Source organism: Tachyglossus aculeatus, chromosome 9, assembly GCF_015852505.1.
Source record: "Tachyglossus aculeatus isolate mTacAcu1 chromosome 9, mTacAcu1.pri, whole genome shotgun sequence".
Taxonomy (NCBI): Eukaryota; Metazoa; Chordata; class Mammalia; order Monotremata; family Tachyglossidae; genus Tachyglossus; species Tachyglossus aculeatus.
Window position 1 is genome coordinate 55,859,029 of NC_052074.1, and position 21,006 is coordinate 55,880,034.

The 21,006-nt window shown below is 42.0% G+C and overlaps 1 protein-coding gene across 4 annotated transcripts in view; it reads left to right on the forward strand.

Annotated features, from left to right (window-relative positions):
* RAPGEF4 (Rap guanine nucleotide exchange factor 4) overlaps positions 1-21,006 on the forward strand; it is a 209,667-nt gene that overhangs the window by 117,652 nt on the left and 71,009 nt on the right. For 3 of the 4 annotated variants that reach the window (XM_038751184.1, XM_038751187.1, XM_038751186.1), the window contains 4 exons: positions 10,352-10,405; positions 10,764-10,870; positions 12,941-13,062; positions 14,933-15,116. In XM_038751184.1, the coding sequence (XP_038607112.1) occupies positions 10,352-10,405; positions 10,764-10,870; positions 12,941-13,062; positions 14,933-15,116 (467 nt within the window). The remainder of the gene's footprint in view (positions 1-10,351; positions 10,406-10,763; positions 10,871-12,940; positions 13,063-14,932; positions 15,117-21,006) is intronic. The other variant, XM_038751185.1, reaches the window with a different exon arrangement.

Genomic DNA, 21,006 nt, shown 5'->3' on the forward strand with positions numbered 1-21,006 from the left:
GCAGCCTCCAAGCTACTTAATCTGGCCCAACACCAAGCAGATACTTCCACCTTGTGTCACAGAAATGCCCTACCACCTCCCTGCAGGCTACATCCCAAGAACTAAGGGATTCTGGGTGCTCAGTAGTGCATCCATTTATAAATGTCTCTGAGTCAGGTACAGGTTTCCTCCAGTGGATGTATCTGTGCTTCAAAATCCATCCCTCCATCAGCCGTGCTCTACATTGTAGGCCACATTAGTCCAATCACTCACCCTGCCCCGACTGGATTACTGCATCAGCCTCCTTTCTGACCTCTCAACCTCCTGTCTCTCCCCACTTCAGTCCACACTTCACTCTGCTGCCTGGATTATCTTTCTACAGAAACGTTCTGGGCATGTCGCCCCCCTCCTCAAAAATCTGCAGTGGTTGCCTGTCAACCTCCGTATCAAACAAAAACTCCTTACTATTGGCCTCAAAGCTCTCCATCACCTTGCCCCTTTTTACCTCACCTCCCTTCTCCTTCTACATCACAGCCTGTACACTCCGCTCCTCTGGTGCTAACCTTCTCACTGTGCCTCAATCTTGCCCGTCCCACCATCAACCCCGGCCCACGTCCTACGTCTGGCCAGGAACCCCCTCCCTCCTCAAATCTGCCAAACAATCATTCTTCCCCGCTTCAAAGCTGCTTAACAAATACCATTATTATTACTGAAGGCTCATCTCCTCCAAGAGGCCTTCCCAGACTAAGCCCCCCTTTTTCTCAGCTCCCTAGACTCATTCCCTTTGCTCTCCCCCATCCCGCAGCACTTATGTATATAAGTATATATCTATAATAATATTTATTTATATTGATGTCTGTTTACTTGTTTTGATATCTGTCTCTCCTTCTAGACTGTAACCCCACTGTAGGCTGGGTTTGTCTCTCTTTATTGCTGAATTGTGCTTTCCAAGCACTTAGTACAGTGCTCTACACACCGTAAGCGCTCAGGAAATACTGTTGAATGAATGAGTGAATGGATACTTACAAAGAGAAACAAGTGGCTTGAGGAGAAGATAATCAGTCTTTTCCCTCCATTCCTTCTCCTGTCAAACTGTTTTGTCACAGGCTCCTTATTTTATTTTATTTTATTTTATTTTACTTGTACATATCTATTCTGTTTATTTTGTTAATATGTTTGGTTTTGTTCTCTGTCTCCCCCTTCTAGACTGTGAGCCCACTGTTGGGTAGGGACTGTCTCTATATGTTGCCAACTTGTACTTCCCAAGCACTTAGTACAGTGCTGTGCACACAGTAAGCGCTCAATAAATACGATTGATTGATTGATTGATTGATTGATTTGGCTACAAGGTGGGGATAGGTGGAAAGGAGTTATTACAAAAAGTGGCTTGTACCCTGTGAACCAAGTTACTGGTGGGTTTCCAGTATATGTATCCCTCCCCAGCCCTCCCTGTCAGACTTCAGCTAAGACCATCTCCGTGTCACTCACTAGGTGACATAGTATCAGCTCAGCAACTCCTGTTCTGTTTCTTTTAAAGACCAGCTGAGTTTAAAAACTTGGTGGAAAATAACCTTCGGTACGATCGTTGAGTCAGAGACAGTGCTCTGTCGAAAAGACCAGCTAATAAAATCCAAATTAAACTGAAACACGCTTTCTGGTGGGGTGAATCATCTTGAGGTGTTTTCTGTCGTCACAAATTGAGCAAATTAATGGGTATAGAGGAAAGCTTGCTCAGTCATATCCTTGGAAACTCATTTCCACTGATTTCTCTTCGAAGTGGGGAGAAAGCTGGAATGTTGTCCTGTCCTCTTCCCTTCCTCCCTTCTGCACCCAGAGCAGAGCTCTGAAGGCCATTTGCTCCACTCACATCTTAGAGGTGCCTGCATCTCACAAGAGACTGATCCAGGATCACTTTTGAATTAAAATAGCACTGTACGTTTGTTTAAAAAAAAATCCAAAACCACTGTCCTTATTTGGGAAAGAGTTTTGCCTTGAACTATAGCCCACGATTTACAGTCTCTCTCTCTCTCTCTCATTTAAAACTGCACAGAAGAGAAACTTGTAGTCCTGCCAGTACTTGCCAGGGCTAGAAAGGAAAGACATGGATAAGGACGAAAATCCTCTTTTATTGGGATGAGCTGGATCCATGTGATCACCACCTCCATCCCTAAGTATCTTCAGGGCATTTTGCCTGACTTTATGTCAGGGCTTAAAAGGAAAAACAAATGAGAAGATAATTTCAACTAGAAATGAGATGTCCCTTTTAAGAATCAGCTCCTTATGTAGGTCAAGCAGATGGAAGAGATGTTTAGAGTTTCTTTCTGAAAAAGCAAAGTCAACTGCTTAAAATCTTAAAAGCGATTCTTCCCAGCGTAAGGAAAAATAGCGTCGTCGAATTCATCATAGCTAGAGAATCATTCTCAGTGTTTCCTTTTTCTCTACCCCTCCACTTCCTTCTAAAAAATACATTATATACACGAAGTCCAATAGAGTCCCTGGTTACAAAAGCAGTGAATAAAGGGACAATAATAGCCTTTGATTTTCTTCTTTGAACTAAGTAGAAAAAGATTTAAAAAGTTCGTATATTATTTAGAATGTTCCCGATTAAGAAGTGTATGTTGAAGTGAAAAATGTTCAAGTATCTGGTTGAGCCTATTCATGACATAGTGTTTCTCTAAGAAATATAAGAAGCTGTTCAATCAGTCAATCAATCGTATTTATTGAGTGCATACTGTGTGCAGAGCACTGTACTAAGCGCTTGGGAAGTACAAGTTGGCAAAATATAGAGACAGTCCCTACCCAACAGTTGGCTCACAGTCTAGAAGACTGTTCAGTGTATGAAGAGTCCTGGACTTACCAGACTATATCATTTTTGGAAGCTTCTATTAAGGAAAATTCTTCTTAAAGAAAAAGTTACCTATTAAGTTTAAGGCTTTATCACCATTTTAAAAACTCTACGGGATATTTGAAAAATAAAATTAACAGATATAAGGGGTAGTTAAAAAAAAAAGTCAGCAGTGTGCACACTTGTCAACCCAAAATTATGTGAGAAATTATTTTTAAACTCTTCCAACCCAGAAGCTATTAAAATAGTTTGACCCTTTCCAAACATTAAATTATATTTTAGTTCATAGTAAACATAGTTGATGTTTCCATAGTGATTGATAGTCTCTCCTGTTGTAATACTTAGACCGGAGAGTGGGGCAAAAGTAAGATCACAGGGCCACTCCCCATCCCTCCCCACACTCTTGCACTGAAACCATTGTTCTAATGCCACCCTAGCTTTGGCATCATCATCAATCGTATTTATTGAGTGCTTACTGTGTGCAGAGCACTGTACTAAGGGCTTGGGAAGTACAAGTTGGCAGCATATAGAGACAGTCCCTACCCAGCAGTGGGCTCACAGTCTAAAAGACTGTGAGTCTTGGCAGTGTTGGAGGAGGTTTTGCTGTCCAGAATACATTCATTCATTCATTCAATCATATTTATTGAGCGCTTTCTGTATGCAGAGCACTGTACTAAGCGCTTGGAAGGTACAGTTCTGTAATAAAGAGAGACGATCCCTGCCCATGGTGGGCTTACAGTCTAGAAGCAGGGAGAAAGACATCAAAACAAGTAAACAAGCAACAATATAAATAAATAGAATTTTACTTATATACACATCAAAACAAGTAAACAGGCATTAAGGTAAATAAATAGAATTGAAGATATTTACATATATACACAAGTGCTGTGTGGCGAGGGGGGCAGGTAGAGCAAAGGGAGGGAGGGGGCGATGGGAAGGGGAGGGGGAGCTGAGGAAAAGGGGAGCTTAGTCTGGGAAGGCTTCTTGAAGGAGGTGATCAGTAGGGCTTTGGGGGTGGGGGGCATTAGCCTGAAGTCAGAAGTGAGAAGCAGTGTGGCTCAGTGGAAAGAGCATGGACTTTGGAGTCAGCGGTCGTGGGTTCAATACAGGGTACGTCCTTAGAGCACATTGGAAAGGAATGGATTTTTGGTCTGTGGGACTCTGGTTTCCTATTCTGAGGCCACGTTAGGCACCTTTCTCTCACCCTAAATTATTATCCAGTCAGGAAATCGCATTTTCATCTCAGAGCCACCATTTTGGATTGCAGATGCCTAACTGAACTGTTCCTCTAGACTCTAAGCGTGTTATGGGCAGGGAATGTCTGCTAATTTTGCTGTACTGTACTCTCCCAAGTGCTTAGTACAGTACTCTGCAATTCAATCCAATTGTATTTGTTTTGCATTACTGTGTGCAAAGCACTGTATAAGCGCTTGGGAGAGTTTAACAATAAGCAGACACATTCCCTACCCATAAAGAGCTTACAGTGCATAGGGGGAGACAGACATTAATATAAAATAAATAACATATAGTAAATAAATTACAGATATGCAATTACTATCTACACATAGTAAGCACTCAGTAAACCCCATTGATTGATTGACTGAGCCCAAAGTGAGTTTTGTAAGGAATTCAGATGAAGTTGCACAGCATTCCCTTACCATTTCCTCATGTGCTCAATTTAAACCTAATTCTTTCTATCTTCCTTTTAGCAGAGCTCAAGAACAGCTAGGCACTATTCTCCTGTCATTAGCCTGGAAAGATCGTTCTGGTCATTCCTCAGACTTCTTTTCCATTGCCTGAATCCGAGTACATTGATTTTATCTCCCACAGTAAGCAATGGATTAGTGATAGTCCAGTCACCAAGCCTTCACCAAGTTCTTTTATCATTTTCACTCTTCCAAGTCAGTCATTTGCTCATGTTACTCTTCTCTGAATCCTCCCCAACTTAGTTGAAAAATTTAACTTACGTATGCTTAAAAGTTCTGTGACTACTGTAGTCATGTCTCTCTTATAATACCTGCCAGGTTGCAAATAGATTTAGTGTTTTGAGGAACATTGTATTCATTCAGATCAACCAGGGTAGTTGTAGCAGATATTTCTTGGTAACTGAGAAATAGAAAAATGACAGGAAAATAAGGCATCATTTGCTGTGTTCTAGGCTTTTGTGAACTGGTTGTGTCCTAACTCAATATTCTTTTTCTTCTTGGCAGTTACAGGAAAGGAACATTTTTGGTCATCGCTGTCTCATTTTGTGCTAAAAGCAAGGGTATTTTGGAAGGTTTTTTGGAAGACACAGCTATACAAGGCTAAATACTATTCTGGCTATCTAAACATTGAACTACTTTTATATTGATTTTGCTTTGAAGAAGTAAATGACAATGTTAATAAAATATGCATATTGCAGTTGTACAGCCATGCCTATCCCCCACCATCCTTAGTGGAGTAGAATATGAGAGAGTGCTACATTCGGAGAAGCACTAAGGTCTCAAACTACACCTATAAAGTGAAAGTAAAACATGATACTCTATTTCCAGTTGGCACTTCATTGAACATGATGTTTGTAGGTAATGTAAGTTATCAATTCATTCATTCATTCACTCGTATTTATTGAGCACTCACTGTGTGCAGAGCACTATACTGAGCGCTGGGAAAGTACAATTTGGCAACAAACAGACAATCCCTACCCAACAATGGGCTCACCATCTCGAATGGGGGAGGCAGATAACAAAACAAAACAAGTAGACTGGCATCAATAGCATTAATATAAATAGAATTATATGCACATCAATAAAAGAAATAGAATAATAAATATATACATATATACACAATGTCGTGTGCTCTCCTTAAATAGGATCTGCAGCGGCCCTCTAACTTGCCCACTAAGAACTGGGTGCACACAACCTATTCCAAGTACAGTTTTTAGGCAAATAACATCACAAGTTTAAAGTATCTTATTACATTCTTAAATAGGTAGCTTCCATTTATGGAACATGGTGCATAAGGACAGTTCCCTTTGCAATCAATCAATTAATCGCATTCAATTATTCAAGCATTCAGTTATGATCATTATATTTCCATCCTCACCTGACTTATGCTTAATGAAATTTCTCCAGGAACCTCAGCATTGCAAGTCCCTACTTCCCCATTTTCATTGGCAATTGCCATTCTGCCTTCACTTCCAATCTACTGCTAAAACCTGCTGTTTTTCACTCAGATCTACCCCATCTTCTCCACTTATCCAGCCACTACTGTGGTTCAAGTGCCCATCAAACCACAATTAGACAATCATATTGACCTTTTTACTCCTTGCCTTCAGGCTCTCCTCATTTCAATCCACATTGCTGATGAAATACCCATATCTTCTCTCGTCAAAACCAACCAATGAATACCCATTTCTGTCTACATTGAATAGAGACCACTGACTTCAAGGTTCTCCACCAGTTCTTTCTACTTTACGTATGGGTTCTACCCACTCAGTACTCTACTGCTCACCCAATCTTCCCTACCGTCAGAGCCCTCCAAAAACCCCAACAGGTCTTCCACATTTAGTTTTCAGTACCTTGAGTCTCATCAATACTTCAAGCACCCCTTGCCCATCCTCACTGCCCATTTACATTTGTGCGTTTGTGAACAATCAACTTTCCTTGTGAATTTTTCCTTATGTTCTCCATTAGAGTGTAAAAGAACATGTCTTATCTTTCTGCTGTACTTCCTAAGGGCTTAGTATAATAATAATAATAATAATGACATTTGTTAAGCACTTACCATGTGCGAAGCACTGTTGTAAGCGCTTGGGAGGGAATACAAGGTGATCAGGTTGTCCCCTTTGGGGCTCACAGTCTTAATCCCCATTTTACAGATGAGGTAACTGAGGCTCAGAGAAGTTGTGACTTGCCCAAAGTCACACAGCTGACAAGTGGCAGAGCCGGGATTAGAACCCACGACTTCTGACTCCCAAGCCCGGGCTCTTTCCACTGAGCCAGTGCATTGCATTCCTTAGGTTCTGAACAGATACTGGAGATGGTATTTATTTGAGACTTATTGGGTACAAAGCACTTAAGCGCTATGAAGAAAAAAAATGCTGAAATTTAGACCCAGCCCCTGGGGCTTTCAATCTAAGAATTATGAAGAATAAGCATGGGAAGCAGCATGGCCTAATGGGTAGAGCATGGACCTGGGAGTATGAAGGTCCTGGGCTCTAGTCTCCAGTCTGCTTGGTGACCTTGGGCAAGTCACCTAACTTCTCTGCATCTCAGTTCCCTCATCTGTAAAATGGTGATTAAGACCGTGAGCCCCATGTGGGACATGGACTGTATACAACCTGATTAGCTTTGTGTATACATCTGCACTTAGAACAATGCCTTGTACTTACCAAGCACTTAGTACAGTGCTCTGCACACATTAAGCGCTCAATAAATATGATTGGCACGTAAGTGCTTAAGAAATAGCATTTAAAAAGATGAGGGAGGAATGGGTTTGTCAGAAGATACATAAGGAAAGATGAAATAATGAAAGCACAGTCCGTCAGTGGCTCAATCCAGTCCATTGATAACAACAGTCACAACTGCAGTTACAGTCATGGCTTTCCCAATTTAAAAAAAAAATTGAGGCGTCTTCAAGCTACTGTTACTACCATCGGAAGTGTGTGGATCAGGAAGGTCTGTCCTAAGATGGTAACATGTTACCTAACATGGTAGGGAAGCAGCATGGCCTAGCAGATAGAGCACAGGCCTTGAGTCAGAAGGACCTGGGTTCAAATCCCAGCTCTGCCACATTTCATCATCATCAATCGTATTTATTGAGCGCTTACTGTGTGCAGAGCACTGTACTAAGCGCTTGGGAAGTACAAATTGGCAACATATAGAGACAGTCCCTACCCAACAGTGGGCTCACAGTCTGTGACCTTGGACAAGTCACTTCTCTGTGCCTCAGTTCCCTCATCTGTAAAATGGGGATTAAGACTGTAAGCCTCATGAGGGACATGGACTGTGTCCAACCCGATTAGTTGGTATCTACCCCAGTGCTTAGAACAGTGATTGGCACATAGAAATAGGTAACTAAGCATTTTAAGAAATACTGTCATTATCATTATTATTATTAGAATGGTTTGGATGCAGTTTGGCCTAGACTCCCCCTTTATTCAAGTGCAATGAGGCTAGAAGCTCTTGCCTCCCTGAGATCATGTTTTGGGGAATGGAGTTTAGAGCCAAAGCAAACTCTGAGACTGTTACATAGGTTGGTCCAGGTTTCAAGCGACTTTTAACCTTTTCTCTGACAACGCCGAATCGGTATCAAGGGAGCAAAGTATGTGATTATTCATTATTCATTGCCCTACATGTAGCTTTCTACGTCTTTTGCTTCTCAGTCTAAACATGCGCCAACTTTTTCAGAGCTAATAAGTAGTCGAAGTGTTACTTTTTTGTAGGACAAGCACAAAACGGAGTAATTTTCAAGAATGAGACGGATCATCTTTTTTTAACATGCCCAATGTTGCTGCTGTAATCCAACATCTGGCATTCTTCAAGCCATGTGGACTCATCAAAGCATCCACTTAGTATGCTGGGTTGAAATGTGATTGTGGGTACTGTGATTACGTGCGAGAATTCTACATTTCATGGCTTCTTCATTTATGAAGTTGACATTGTTGATGTTTGCTGTTTGAAAAAGCGTGGCTGAAGAAACCAGTTGTGGGGAAAATCAATTGAACCCGTGTGCAGCTATCCGCCTTCCCTTCTGCACTGACTGTGGCTTTGGTCGTTGTACCCCTTAAGCACTCTGATACTCACCCCAGCCCCACAGCACTTGTGTTGCCTACTTGTACTTCCCAAGCGCTTAGTACAGTGCTCTGCACACAGTAAGCGCTCAATAAATACGATTGATGTACACATCTGTACTCTACTATTTCCCTTATCCCTATTCTGTTTTGATGTTGGTCTCCCCCTGTAAGCTGACTAAGCTCCTTGTGGGCAGGGATTGCGTCTATCAACTCTGTTGCATTTTAATTTCCCAAGTGCTTAAAACAGTGCTCTGTACCCACAGTAAACATTCAATGAGTGCCATTTATTGATTGATAATAAAGATCAAACAGATCAGGAAAAGGCTGGAGCGGTGCATGTACCAAGAGTTACATAAACATATTTTCACATGAGAAACTCAGGGGAAACTCCAGAATAGGACTAACTCCCACATCTGCAACCAGCTTTGTGTTTAAAGTCTTCATGCGGTGGTATGGAGTAGAGCGTGTTGCAGGGGGTGATGAGGTCTGTCTGCTCTGCTCTAGGACCTTCAGATGAAGGTTACTTGAGGCTAAAATCATGGTGAAATTTTAAAAATAAATAAGTTGAGTAAAATTCGGCCATTTCAAACAAATCTTTGACCTCGTTCCCTCTGATTTCTACCTCTCATCCTTGATTTTATTATTGTAGGACAAAGAGATAGATGTTTTCTTGACGCTGGGCATACTAGTGTGAATTGATAGTGTGTATGTGTCTGTGTGTTTATGTATATTTTATATGTGCTAGTAGGAGAGGAGGTTTATCTGTAACACCCTCACACACACAATGCATTTATAACTTCAGATAGTGGATTTTTTTCTTGTTAAACATGTGAGGAAGACCTACTGGTTTGCTTCATTTTAATGATTTTCATTTGTGGAGGGATAAGCTTTGCTGAAAGATGTAATTATCTTGTAAGACGCTGAACGTCCAGTGTTTCCTTTCCTTTTGGAAGAAGTATAAGCAGGGCTGTTTCAATGGACATGAACATGACACCCCTTTTGGCTGATGCAGTTGTTATTCTTCTCTTTCATTAGTCTCACAGAGTATAATGCAATTAATTACCTGCTTTCTCAGAGATGAGAGGAGTGTAGTAGCTGTCCCAGTGAACTGTAGGAACTTGAGCGTTCCATATGGATAGCTGTATATAATGTATAGACATAGGGAAGTGTAAATTCATTCACTCAATTGTATTTATTGAGTGCTTACTGTGTGCAGAGCACTATACTAAGCGCTTGGAAACTATAATTCAACAATAGAGACAATCTCTGCCCTCAACGGGCTTAAAGTCTAGAAGCCCGTGTGTAAATGTGTCTAGGACATTTCCCAGAAATCTGGAAGGAAAATTTTCTTTCCCAGACTAGACTAATGCTTATTTACAGAGCTCCTGAGCTTTGTTCCCCACCCATTTCATATTTACCCTATTTTTCTTTTGAATCTGCTTTAATGTTTGTTTTACTTTGAGTGGACCTTCAATAACATTCCTGTAAACCTAGCCATCCCATCATCCTGTTTGTTTGATTCTTCCATGTTTTATCTAATTAATTTAAATCTCGGAAAGTGGCCCAATTCTGCTCTTTGAATTTTCCACTGCATGTATATTCTCTATACAGATTTTATTTCCAAATGGTATTATTTTTAAATCTTATTTGATATTTTAGTTTTAATAAAGTTCAGCCATTTCTCCCAACCCAGAGTTATTTTTGTAAATTTGTTTTTTTCAATTTCTTCCACTTAACATCTTATTTTTCAGACACCCCTTATTGAACCTCACATTCCGCTTCGTCCTGCTAAAACCATTGCCCAGGTAATGGAATGTAGATGGGCTGGGGAACTAAAATAATGAAATTTTAAGTAACCATGATAGTTATACTCTGTGCTAGAGAATCATTTAAGGAAAATATCAATTCTCTGCTCTAGATTTTCCCTAAGTAGTCATGGTGTTTCAGTTCTCAATATATAATTGCATCACATTGTGCAAGTTAGCCTTGGGAGGTTATAGGTGACTGCCCTTTCAGCAAGCTATACAATCGGATTTAAAAGCAGTTTTCCAATTTGTTCAATTTGTTTCCTTCTCCATCCCCTCTTTTCTCTCCCTCTTTGTCTGTCCCTCTCTCCTTTTCTACTTTTTTTTCCCTTCTCACTTCCTTCAATTCGAAATCCAGGTCCCTTCAGAAAAGATCCTCAGATCAGGAAAGATTTTACGGAATGCAATTCTCTCTCGAGCACCTCACATGATAAGAGATCGCAAATACCATCTGAAGACATACAGGTGTGTAAACTATGCGCTGCAGGTCTGGTGACCTAAAAGCGGTCACAGTCCCGGAGAATATCTGAATGTCTGTGGGACCTAGTTGTTTGAGGCTTTTCTAGGTTCCTCTTACTTACTGAATGTTCTTGAGATAATTTGCCTGGATATTGACTCTCTCATGCTGCCCAGAGCAAAGCTGCAGTTAACATGGTTATTTGCTCTGGTCTCCCCCAGAGCAATTTTATGTGGCATATTATTGCCCAATTTTCTTTCATCCATGCATCTTTTCCATTAGGTTTTCCTGTGCCCCCTGCTTATACCAGAGACAGCTCACTAAAGTGAAACATTTTTGAAGCTAGTAAATCTCTAATCAGAGATGGCAACTATTTGACGAATCGTCATCCTTTTAATTTCGAGCTCCATGTGGGCAGGATCGGTGTCTTCTCGGCACTCTGGAAATCTCATTAACAACTGCAGGAGACCCTCAGGAATTATGAGTTGCTAAGAATCAGAGCCCCTCACTCAGCATCACCCTGCAGAGAGTCATCACTATGAGGAACACCGGCCAGGCTGGAAAATTGAAGGGCCTGCGGGGCCGTGGAGGAAAGGAGCTGGGGATCTAGGGAGACCCAGGGTTGGGCACACCACTGCCTCCCATCTGGGAGCCGGCTCCCATAATTTCTTACCCAGGTATTCTTCCTCGGTGCTTAATGCAGTCAATGCTCTGCCCACAGCAAGCTCTGAGTACAGTGCTTTGCACATAGTAAGCGCTCAACAAGTGCCATCATCATTATTATTATTACTATTACTTCTGTGGCCATAGTGAGTGGAGAAGGTTGACCGACAGAGATTAGACAGAAGCCCACCTCTTCACTGCCTGCCCAGTTGAGCTGAGCCAGATCAATCAATCAATCAATCAATCAATCATATTTATTGAGCACTTACTGTGTGCAGAGCACTGTACCAAGTGCTTGGGAAGTACAAGTTGGCAACATATAGAGACAGTCCCTACCCAACAGTGGGCTCACAGTCTAAAAGGGGGAGACAGAGAACAAAACCAAACATACTAACAAAATAAAATAAATAGAATAGATATGTACAAGTAAAATAAATAAATAAATAAATAGAGTAATAAATATGTACAAACATATATACATATATACAGGTGCTGTGGGGAAGGGAAGGAGGTAAGATGGGGGGGATGGAGAGGGGGACGGGGGGAGATATCCAAAAAGAGAACTGCTGCCAACCTGCATGTTATATAAACCAGATCCAGAGCCCAGTGTTGGCCTTCACCAGCCACTCTCTGCCCTGGCAATAAAACCGGGAGCCTCAGAGATGGCCTTTGGTATTTCTGTTTTTCATCTTACGGGATAGAAAAGTTTACACATGGCACTATAGACATCCAGTCTGCCTCACTCACCCAACAAGAGGTTTCAGCATTTATTTACTAAATGATGCTGCCCATCCCTCTCAGCTACTTACCACAGAGGGGTGTCGTGAAAATTAATGACTGAATATACAGAATGTATTCTGAGCTTTTCAGATGAAAAGAACTGCAGAAGCAGTAGTCCTCATTACCTAGAACTTTTTTTTTCATGCGATTTGCATCTATAATTAGTTGTTTCTTCCTACCCCCCTGGGAGGAAGATCAGTAGTATTACTTGAAAATATAAAGTGCTATATAATTTTGTACTTACCAAGCACCTTTTTAACTGAGTAGCTTACAGCAATTTACAAATATTAACTCATTCCTCTCAAATGCCATGTGCACTGACAGTGTTCCAGGATTCACCAAGAGGAACGTTAAGAGCTTTCTGACTCTCATGCCTTATAATTATTCGGCTAAATAATGCCACTTTACCCACAAAATCTTGCTCTCTCCTCGCAGTTATTTCATGGTCCTTTATACTTTCCTCACAGTTCGACTGTGAGGAGTTTTTTATGACCTAGGTATGGATACTGTCATCAGTTCTGCATGCACCCGTGTTGTTCTACAAAAATGAGGTTCAACTCCACAGTTCCTGCAACCTCCCTTCGCTAACTTGCTGAAATTGATTTCTCCACTCTCCTCATCCCACTTTTCCTTAGGCAATGCTGTGTAGGAACGGAACTCGTCGACTGGATGGTGCAGCAGACTCCGTGTGTCCATTCCCGGACACAGGCGGTCGGCATGTGGCAAGTTCTGCTAGAGGAGGGGGTTCTCAATCACGGTAAGATAAACAGCAACTACTGGAAAATCTAAGGCTATTCCGTGTTTCCCATCAAAGTCTTTATAGATCTCCCAAGGCGGGGTGAGGTCGGGAGGGAGGGGGAAGAATTATGATCTCATTAGGGACCCAGCAGAACTTACATCTTCATTGAACGGTACAAATGCAGCAAGTGGATGGTATTGATTGCCATGTTCCACCATTATACTTTCCTAACTCAGGAGAATGTCTGAAAGGAAAATGAAATTGCAATCCGAGTGCATCAGTTCCAATTATGTTTATTAGTTTGCATTCATGGTTCATTGATAGTGTGATTATCCCGCAAGCATTGTACGGCAATCCTGCTGTAGGACAAACTGAAGAGCATGAAATGTGCTGCTAGACTGATGACATGAAAGTAATGAATGTAGAAGCTGTCTTTTAGATGTGGCATTGTCTGGGAGAATCAATTTGTGACTATTGGCTGACCTCATTTAATATCAAAACCGCTTCAAAGAAGCATGTTATGCTAGCCAGGTCTGTAAGGTCATCAGACAAAAAAGCTGTTTGTGACTTGGCTGTGCTTGTTGCCACACCGCTGGGGTCATTTGTCTTAAGAATGCCTTGCCAAACCCACAAAGGAGGAAAGGAATTACATTCAGCAAAACCAAGGAAAAATCCCTCCATGCAGTTTGGCTGTGTCCCTTCAGACCGTTCTTTCTCCAGACAGATAACTCTTCCACCTACCAGTGAACGCTTGGCATGCACTTGCCTTCAGTCAAACAAATCCAACCCTACAGACTTTTCAAAGCCCCCAAAATAATTTTTCTCTTTGCCTGAGAAAAAATGCCCAGAGTGACCTTCTGAGGGTCATGTGGGTCTGAAAGTGCAGCACAGGCGATTGCTCCAGTTTTAATATCTTTCTCTTTCCTTTCTTAGTTGCAGTATTACAACAGATTGTGAAGAGTGTGTGTTAGAATAGGAAAAACATACACAATAGATAAAAATTCCAACTGAAGGGTAGTTTCTTCAAGCATTACCATAGAATGGTTTGGAACCCTGAAATGGTCTAAATTCATGGTCCACTTTTATATTTTTGTGGCTATCAAATTCATCTCTCCCCCTTTTAGACTGTGAGCCCACTGTTGGGTAGGGACTGTCTCTATATGTTGCCAACTTGTACTTCCCAAGCGCTTAGTACAGTGTTCTGCAAACAGTAAGCGCTCAATAAATACGATTGATTGATTGATTGATCTAAGACATGGAAGCCCCCAATCAAAATTGGGTAGCAAAAGAAAGTACTCTCAAGTATTGCCTGCTACAGTAGTTTCTGCACACTGCTGGCACTCAGTAAAAAGTGTGGGCATCGATGGAGAGTTGTATTGGTCATTAGAAAATATCAGTAAAGCCAAGTACATAAAGTTGTCAGTAGCCGCAGATCCATCAGTCATTCAGTCAATGGGCTGACTGTTCACCATATTGAACAGTTACTTTGTACATAGCACTGTCCTAAGCGTTTGGGAGAATAATACAATGCCATTGGTAGACATTGTATGGTAGACATGTACTCTGCCGGTTTATTTGACTGAGATAAATTGGCAAGAAATTGTTTGGCAATCCTTCAAAACTGGGGAAAACATGAAAGGCATGGACTTATAGTAACCTCTCTAGGTAGAAAATATGGGAGGGGAAAGTCTCAAGCTCCTAAGGACTATCTGTACCAAGCTTGAGAAATATCTGATCATTTCATTTTCAGCATTTGGTTTCCGCTTTGGTCTTCTTTCTGAGAATAATCTGTTCGCTTCAAGTAGTAACTGTCCTGTGTGTTCCCCCAAGAGGAGCTAGTATCTGTTCAGAGGTGTTAGCTGATTAATATCCTTGATTTTGCCCTCAGTGGACCAAGAACATTATTTCCAAGACAAATATTTGTTTTATCGATTTCTGGATGACGAGCACGAGGATGCTCCAATGCCGACTGAAGAAGAAAGGAAAGAATGTGATGAGGAGCTACAGGACACCATGCTGCTCCTGTCTCAGATTGGACCCGATGCTCACATGAGGATGATTCTCCGCAAACTGTGAGTAACAGAAGGCTCATTTCACCCACCAGATGCATGCATGTTGAACCTCGGAAGAACTGTTGTGTTCCACAAGCCCTGCACAGCCGAAGTGTGTCTCCCCCTTCTAGACTGTGAGCCCGCTGTTGGGTAGGGACCATCTCTAGATGTTGCCAACTTGTACTTCCCAAGCGCTTAGTACAGTGCTCTGCAGAGAGTAAGCGCTCAATAAATACGATTGATTGAATGAATGAATGAATGAAGAGGGATCTGAGCACACCATGTACATTTACCCTAGCCAGACTTTTCTGGGCCGGAACCGATGGAGTTAAATCAGTGGAATTTTCTATTTGAGCAGTGGCTGGCACTGGAGGTCAGTTCTAAGGCCTTGTATCTTGTGATACTTGGCCAGGCTTGGGCCGGGTTGTCCTAAGATGTTCTAAACCCACCCAAAATTCTGCCAGCCCATAAGCAACGGGCCAAGTCTGTTGGCCAGCCACAGGCATCACTGGAGGAGAAGGCCTGCCGGCTGTCCTGTTTTCCCTTCTCCCTTCCTGCTCCCACCTGGGAGTAGGATTTAAAAAATGCTACCTGAGGGCACTTCATGCTACATTAACCCTACCACACCCTCGCTCCAATCAAATCTATACAGCTGTCCCAAAAGCATGCCAGTTGTTGCTTCAGGGGCCACAAAATAATTCAAATCAGCTCTGCCTCCTACTTCAAGATAATTTGGTGAATTGATATGAATTTCACCATCTCACCACTTCCTGTTTTCCTGCTGGAAATGAACTCCTGGTCCTCCTTCATAAATCCGCAGAATGAGAGGCCTGGGGTAGCCCACCTCATTAAAATTCATAGGTAATCAAAAAATCTCACTCAAGAAATAGTTTATACTTAATCCCGCAACAAATCATCTACCAGGGCTGATAACAAATAGCTAAGTGGATAGGTTTGATTTCTTATCTTTGAATTGTCTCTTTCCAACACTTTGGTGTGAAATTAGTAACTAAAGGTAGATATCAAGAAGGAAGGGGAGAAACAAAGGGTCTGGGTAAGCCACAAACTATATAATCTCACCCACCAAAAATTGAGTATCAATTCTATACTTTTGGGCATGTAACTTCTTGTCTCCACTACAGATTGCAAACTCCTCGAGAACAATCAGTAGAATCCATGGTACCACAGTACGTTCTGGAAGGCACTCAGTAAATCTTTGTTGGTGATATTGAGATAGGGATGTGTCTGCTAATATTGCTAAGAAAATAGTATCCACAAAACACCCAGCTATCCTATTTTGCCTTACCAGAAATGGAAAAGTTGCTGGATCCTCTAGACTGTAAGCTCACTGTGGGCAGGGAATGTGTCTGTCAACTCTGTTGTACTATACTTTGCTGTTACTTTGGGTAGGTCACTCAACTTCTCTACATTCCCTCATCTGCAAAATGGTGATTCAATGCTTGTTCTCATTCATATTTAGATTGTGAGTCCCATGTGGGACTTGCTTATCTCATACCTATCCCAATGCTTAGTACAGTGCTTGGTGCATAGTAAGCACTTAGCAAATACCACAATTATTGTTTATTATTACTAGTCTCCCAAGTGCTTAATACAGTGCTTTGCACATAGTAAGCACTCAGTAAAACCCATCAATTGATCTGATGACTGTTCAGGCAGTCAAGATTATGAAGTGCTCATGCATGTGGAGCAATGTTGGGCAAAGTTTCACAGGCTCAGTCAATCGTATTTATTGAGTGCATACTGGTGCAGAGCACTGAACTAAGCACTTGGGAGAGTATAGTCCCTCTAGATCCTAAGGTCCCTCTAGACTGTAAGCTTGTTTGTGGGCAGGAAATGTGTCTACCAACTCTGTTATATTGCTATATTCTAATCTCCCAAGAGCTTATTACACTGCTCTCCACACAGTTTAGAGGGGGTGTGGAAGAGTTGAGGAAGCAGGCCCAATCACAAGGTGATCACACATCTTGTCAAGGCTCCTGAGGGGCTAATGGGGCCCAGGATTTGCAGTGAAGAGAACCCCTCTCTAATTCTAGTCCATGACCTGAAGGAAAGAGCTCAGCCCTGATCCAACATGAGGCTCCTGCCGGACACCTTAGTGCTGCTCTCGGAGACATTAATTGAAACTAGAAGGGTAGACAGCTTCCTCTCTTCCCTTTCTAGGGTGGAGTTGGAGAGCAGGGCTAGGGTTTCCATCCAAGCCTCATTCCCCATCCATCTCTTTCAGGTTTTTTCTGATTCGGAGCCCAAGCAACCAAAGCCTTCCCTAGGGGGGTTCATTTCCACTGGGGAGGAGGTCTTAGTTCCAGTCCTCTTCCATCCTGTCTGTAATCTCCCAGTGGGCACAAAAAGGAGATTGTGATTTAGTACTCCTAGTGTTTCTTCTTCCATTCCTTTTTTTTTCTTTTTTTAAATGATATTTTGTTAAACGCTAACTATGGACCAGGCACTGTACTAAGCACTGGGGTAGATGCATGCTAATCAGTTTGGGCACAGTCCATGGCCCAAATGGGGCTCACAGTCCCCATTTTACAGAGGTAACTGGGGCACAGAGAAGTCAAGGTTCCACAGCAGACAAGTGGTGGAACTGGGATTCGAACCCACGTGCTTCGGACTCCCAGACTTGTGCTTCATCCACTAGGCCTTTCTGTTTCTCATGCCGAGGAGAATGAGAATGAGGCCTTGGTGACCTCCTCTAGATTGCAAGCTCCTTGTGGACAGGGAACATGTCTACCGAGTATTATTCTCTCCCAAGTACTCAGCACTGTACTCTGCACACAGTAAATGCTCACTTAGTACATTAATTGATAAATACATTGATCTATTGACCCACACTTGTGTATCTTCAACTGCCGTAAATTGAGGTTTAGGGGTTCCATTCACCTTCCATTCACCTTCCTATTGTTCTAAACCCTCTTTGGATCTTCCAGCTTCCAGAATCATGTGTCTGTTACTCGTTGGGCAGAGGGACAGATGCCCCTTAGCTGTCAGGGAAACCCACCATAACCTTGGCAAAATCCACCTTTTCTCCTTGCCCTCCTCCCCTCCTGCTTTACCCTGCTGTGACCATAGGTAGGGGCATTCACACTCTCCAGGAAAGGGCACATTTTGACTGGAGGAGTTGAGGGGTGGGAGTGTCCTTGGGCTTTCTCTGACCCAGGTCCACCAGAGCTAGTAATTTTTAGACATAGGGTACTGAGCAGATTCTTCAGAGACAACTTCATTCATTGGCTTGGATTCCTCCAGCTTTTCCAGCCGCAGTTAGAACCCAGATTTCACATCCATTCAGGGCTACAGGGATGTGGATTTGGATAAATACCATTATTTATCTTGGATGTCCTTGCCATGTTTTCTTATTTCCAGGCTGTTTTGTTTTACAAGCTAGGCACTGTACTAAGCGCTGTATTAACTGTGCTGACTGTTCTACTTTGGACTTGATGGTTTCAGAGTTTCTATCAGAGAGGCCCCAAGGGCCATGAAAAATGTAACGTGTAATTCAGTGACACAAACATTTGGCTTATGTTTACAGACCAGAGGTGGAAAATTAATTTTTAAGGGGCACTAAAAGCTGAAGGGACTCCTGACTCTATTTCCTTCCCAGGACAGCCTCATTTCACGGGTGGGAAGACAGCAGGGTTATACAGCTACCTTTGGAAGCCCATGCCTTCTCAAAGGCCCTGGCAGCTCTGATTATTTACCATTTGAGCTGCCAAGTCATTGAGGACACATCAGGGCTTTGGACATACTGGCTTTAGGTCGAACACCCCCCCTCCAGTTTTTCAATCCAGCCCAGCTGCGTTTGACAATAGTCACCACTGCCAGAGAGGTTGCTGAACTCTGATAATTACCAGGAAAAAAATAGCACAATATTCTTTGATGAGAAGAGTCCTTTGAGAATTTGATTGTATAATGAAGATGTTGCTTTGAAAGGTACTTCCTATTGTTCCAAGTCTGAGACTCGCTAGCAAAAAAAGTGTCACTTGTTTTGACAGGCTACTTAGAAAAATTCTCTGTTTATTACATTAACTGCCGCATTTTAACTGTCAAACTATGAAAGAATGTTCTGTAGTTTAAAAAACAGAATAGAGCTTCGGGGGAATTTTTTTTGGCATGCTCTTGTTGCCTTTAGTGTTGAAAAAAAAAAACATACATTGTGAATGTGAAATTAGCTTTTTGTTCAGTGGCAGGCAGAGTGGCTCACAAAGCCCAGTATTGCAGGTGCAGACCTAGAGAGTGTTTGAGGGCAAATGTTTTCGAAGATGACAGCAGAACCGTGCAGTTGTTTCGGCGTTGCAACAGGGAATGATCCTTAAAATGAGCTCATGGATGTCATTGTTTTGACTTCATTATTCATAGCCCCTACGAGGTTACTTTACAGCCCATACTTAAAACTGAGACCCCCTTGTCAGGAACCTGCAGTGTAGGACAGAGGAAAGAGAAGATAAAGGGGCACAAAAAGAGGAAAGAGTCAGCAAGCTAAGGAGGAAAAGGAGGTTAGAGAGGGAGGGAGAGGGAGAGAGAAAAAGAGAGAGAGAAAGAAAGAGAGAATGAAAGAGGAAGAGAGAAAGAAAGAAAATGTAATTTCATCCCAAACCTAAAGGTCAACCTGAAATTCATCTAGCTGGGTTGGTTGGAGTTTTGAGTTACTGAGTGTATAACTCATCCAACTTTATGATTCTAGAGTTATTTGAAATAATTCGGGAGCTGAACAGGTCAAAGAAGAGGACGAAGGAAGATGAGTTAGAAGTAATAGTTATAGTATTTGTTAAACATTTACTCTGTGCAAAGCACTAGGAAAGAATACCTCAGGCAGTGGGTTGGGAGGCTGGAGGATGTGAATGACCACATTTGATTTGTTCAATCAGTCAAAAAAAATTTTTAAGCACCTAGTGTGCAAAGCCCTGTGCTGAGCGCTTGGAAAAGTACAGTGCAACAGCTTTGGTAGACATATTCCCTACTCACAAGGAGCTTACAGTCTAGATGAGGAGGCATTTGTGTATAAGGTTATTTGCTAAGGGATGAAAATCTGTAGAAGAGTTTACAGGCAAATGCTGAAACCCTGAGAAGGAGTATAGCCTAGTGGAAAGAGCATGGACCTCGGAGTCAGAGGACCTGGGTTCTAATCCCAGTTATGCCACTTGTCTGCTGTGTGACCTTGGGCAAGTTACTTAGCTTCTCTGTGCTTCAGTTTCCTCTTCTGTAAAGTGGGGATTGAGACTGTGACCCTCATGTGGGACAGGGGACTGTATCCAACCTGATTATCTTGTATCTACCCCAGAGCTTAGTACAGTGCATGGCACATAGTAAGCACTTGACAAACACCTCAATTATCGTTAGTATTATTATTAGAGTTGTTAGTAGTAGTATTATTGTGTCCCTAAGTATGATAATATTGGGTAGGTTAAACTAGGACGAACCAAGTAAATAGCTCTGCCTTACTTCATTGGTCATAGGGAGAGATTCAAAATAGGTCCCTTCAATTCTAACCTATTGCTTGATAAGCTTTGAGCGCTCCCTGCAACCTCATCCACTCTACTTTAAATCAATTACCCAACAAGAGAAGCAAGGTGTCTAGATGAGACATCAAAGATTCTTTATCTCCCTGTTTCCCTGGTTAAAATGGCCCCTTTGTCAAAGCCCTCAAGTCTCAGAGCCACACGCTTTTTCAACTGAAAAATGATAATAATTATAATACCCTTTCCTGCGCACCTCACAAAAGCAGAGTAAGTAAAATGAGAAATAGATGCGGCACCACTTTGAATTAGAGAATTATAACTTGAAGTGGCTTCTCTGAGTGTGTTCAAGGACTTGAAAGCAGCCTAAACTACTTCGTACTTGACATCTCTCAGTTCCAATATTTTAAAAGAGAATGTTTTGACGAGGAGGGTTGGTT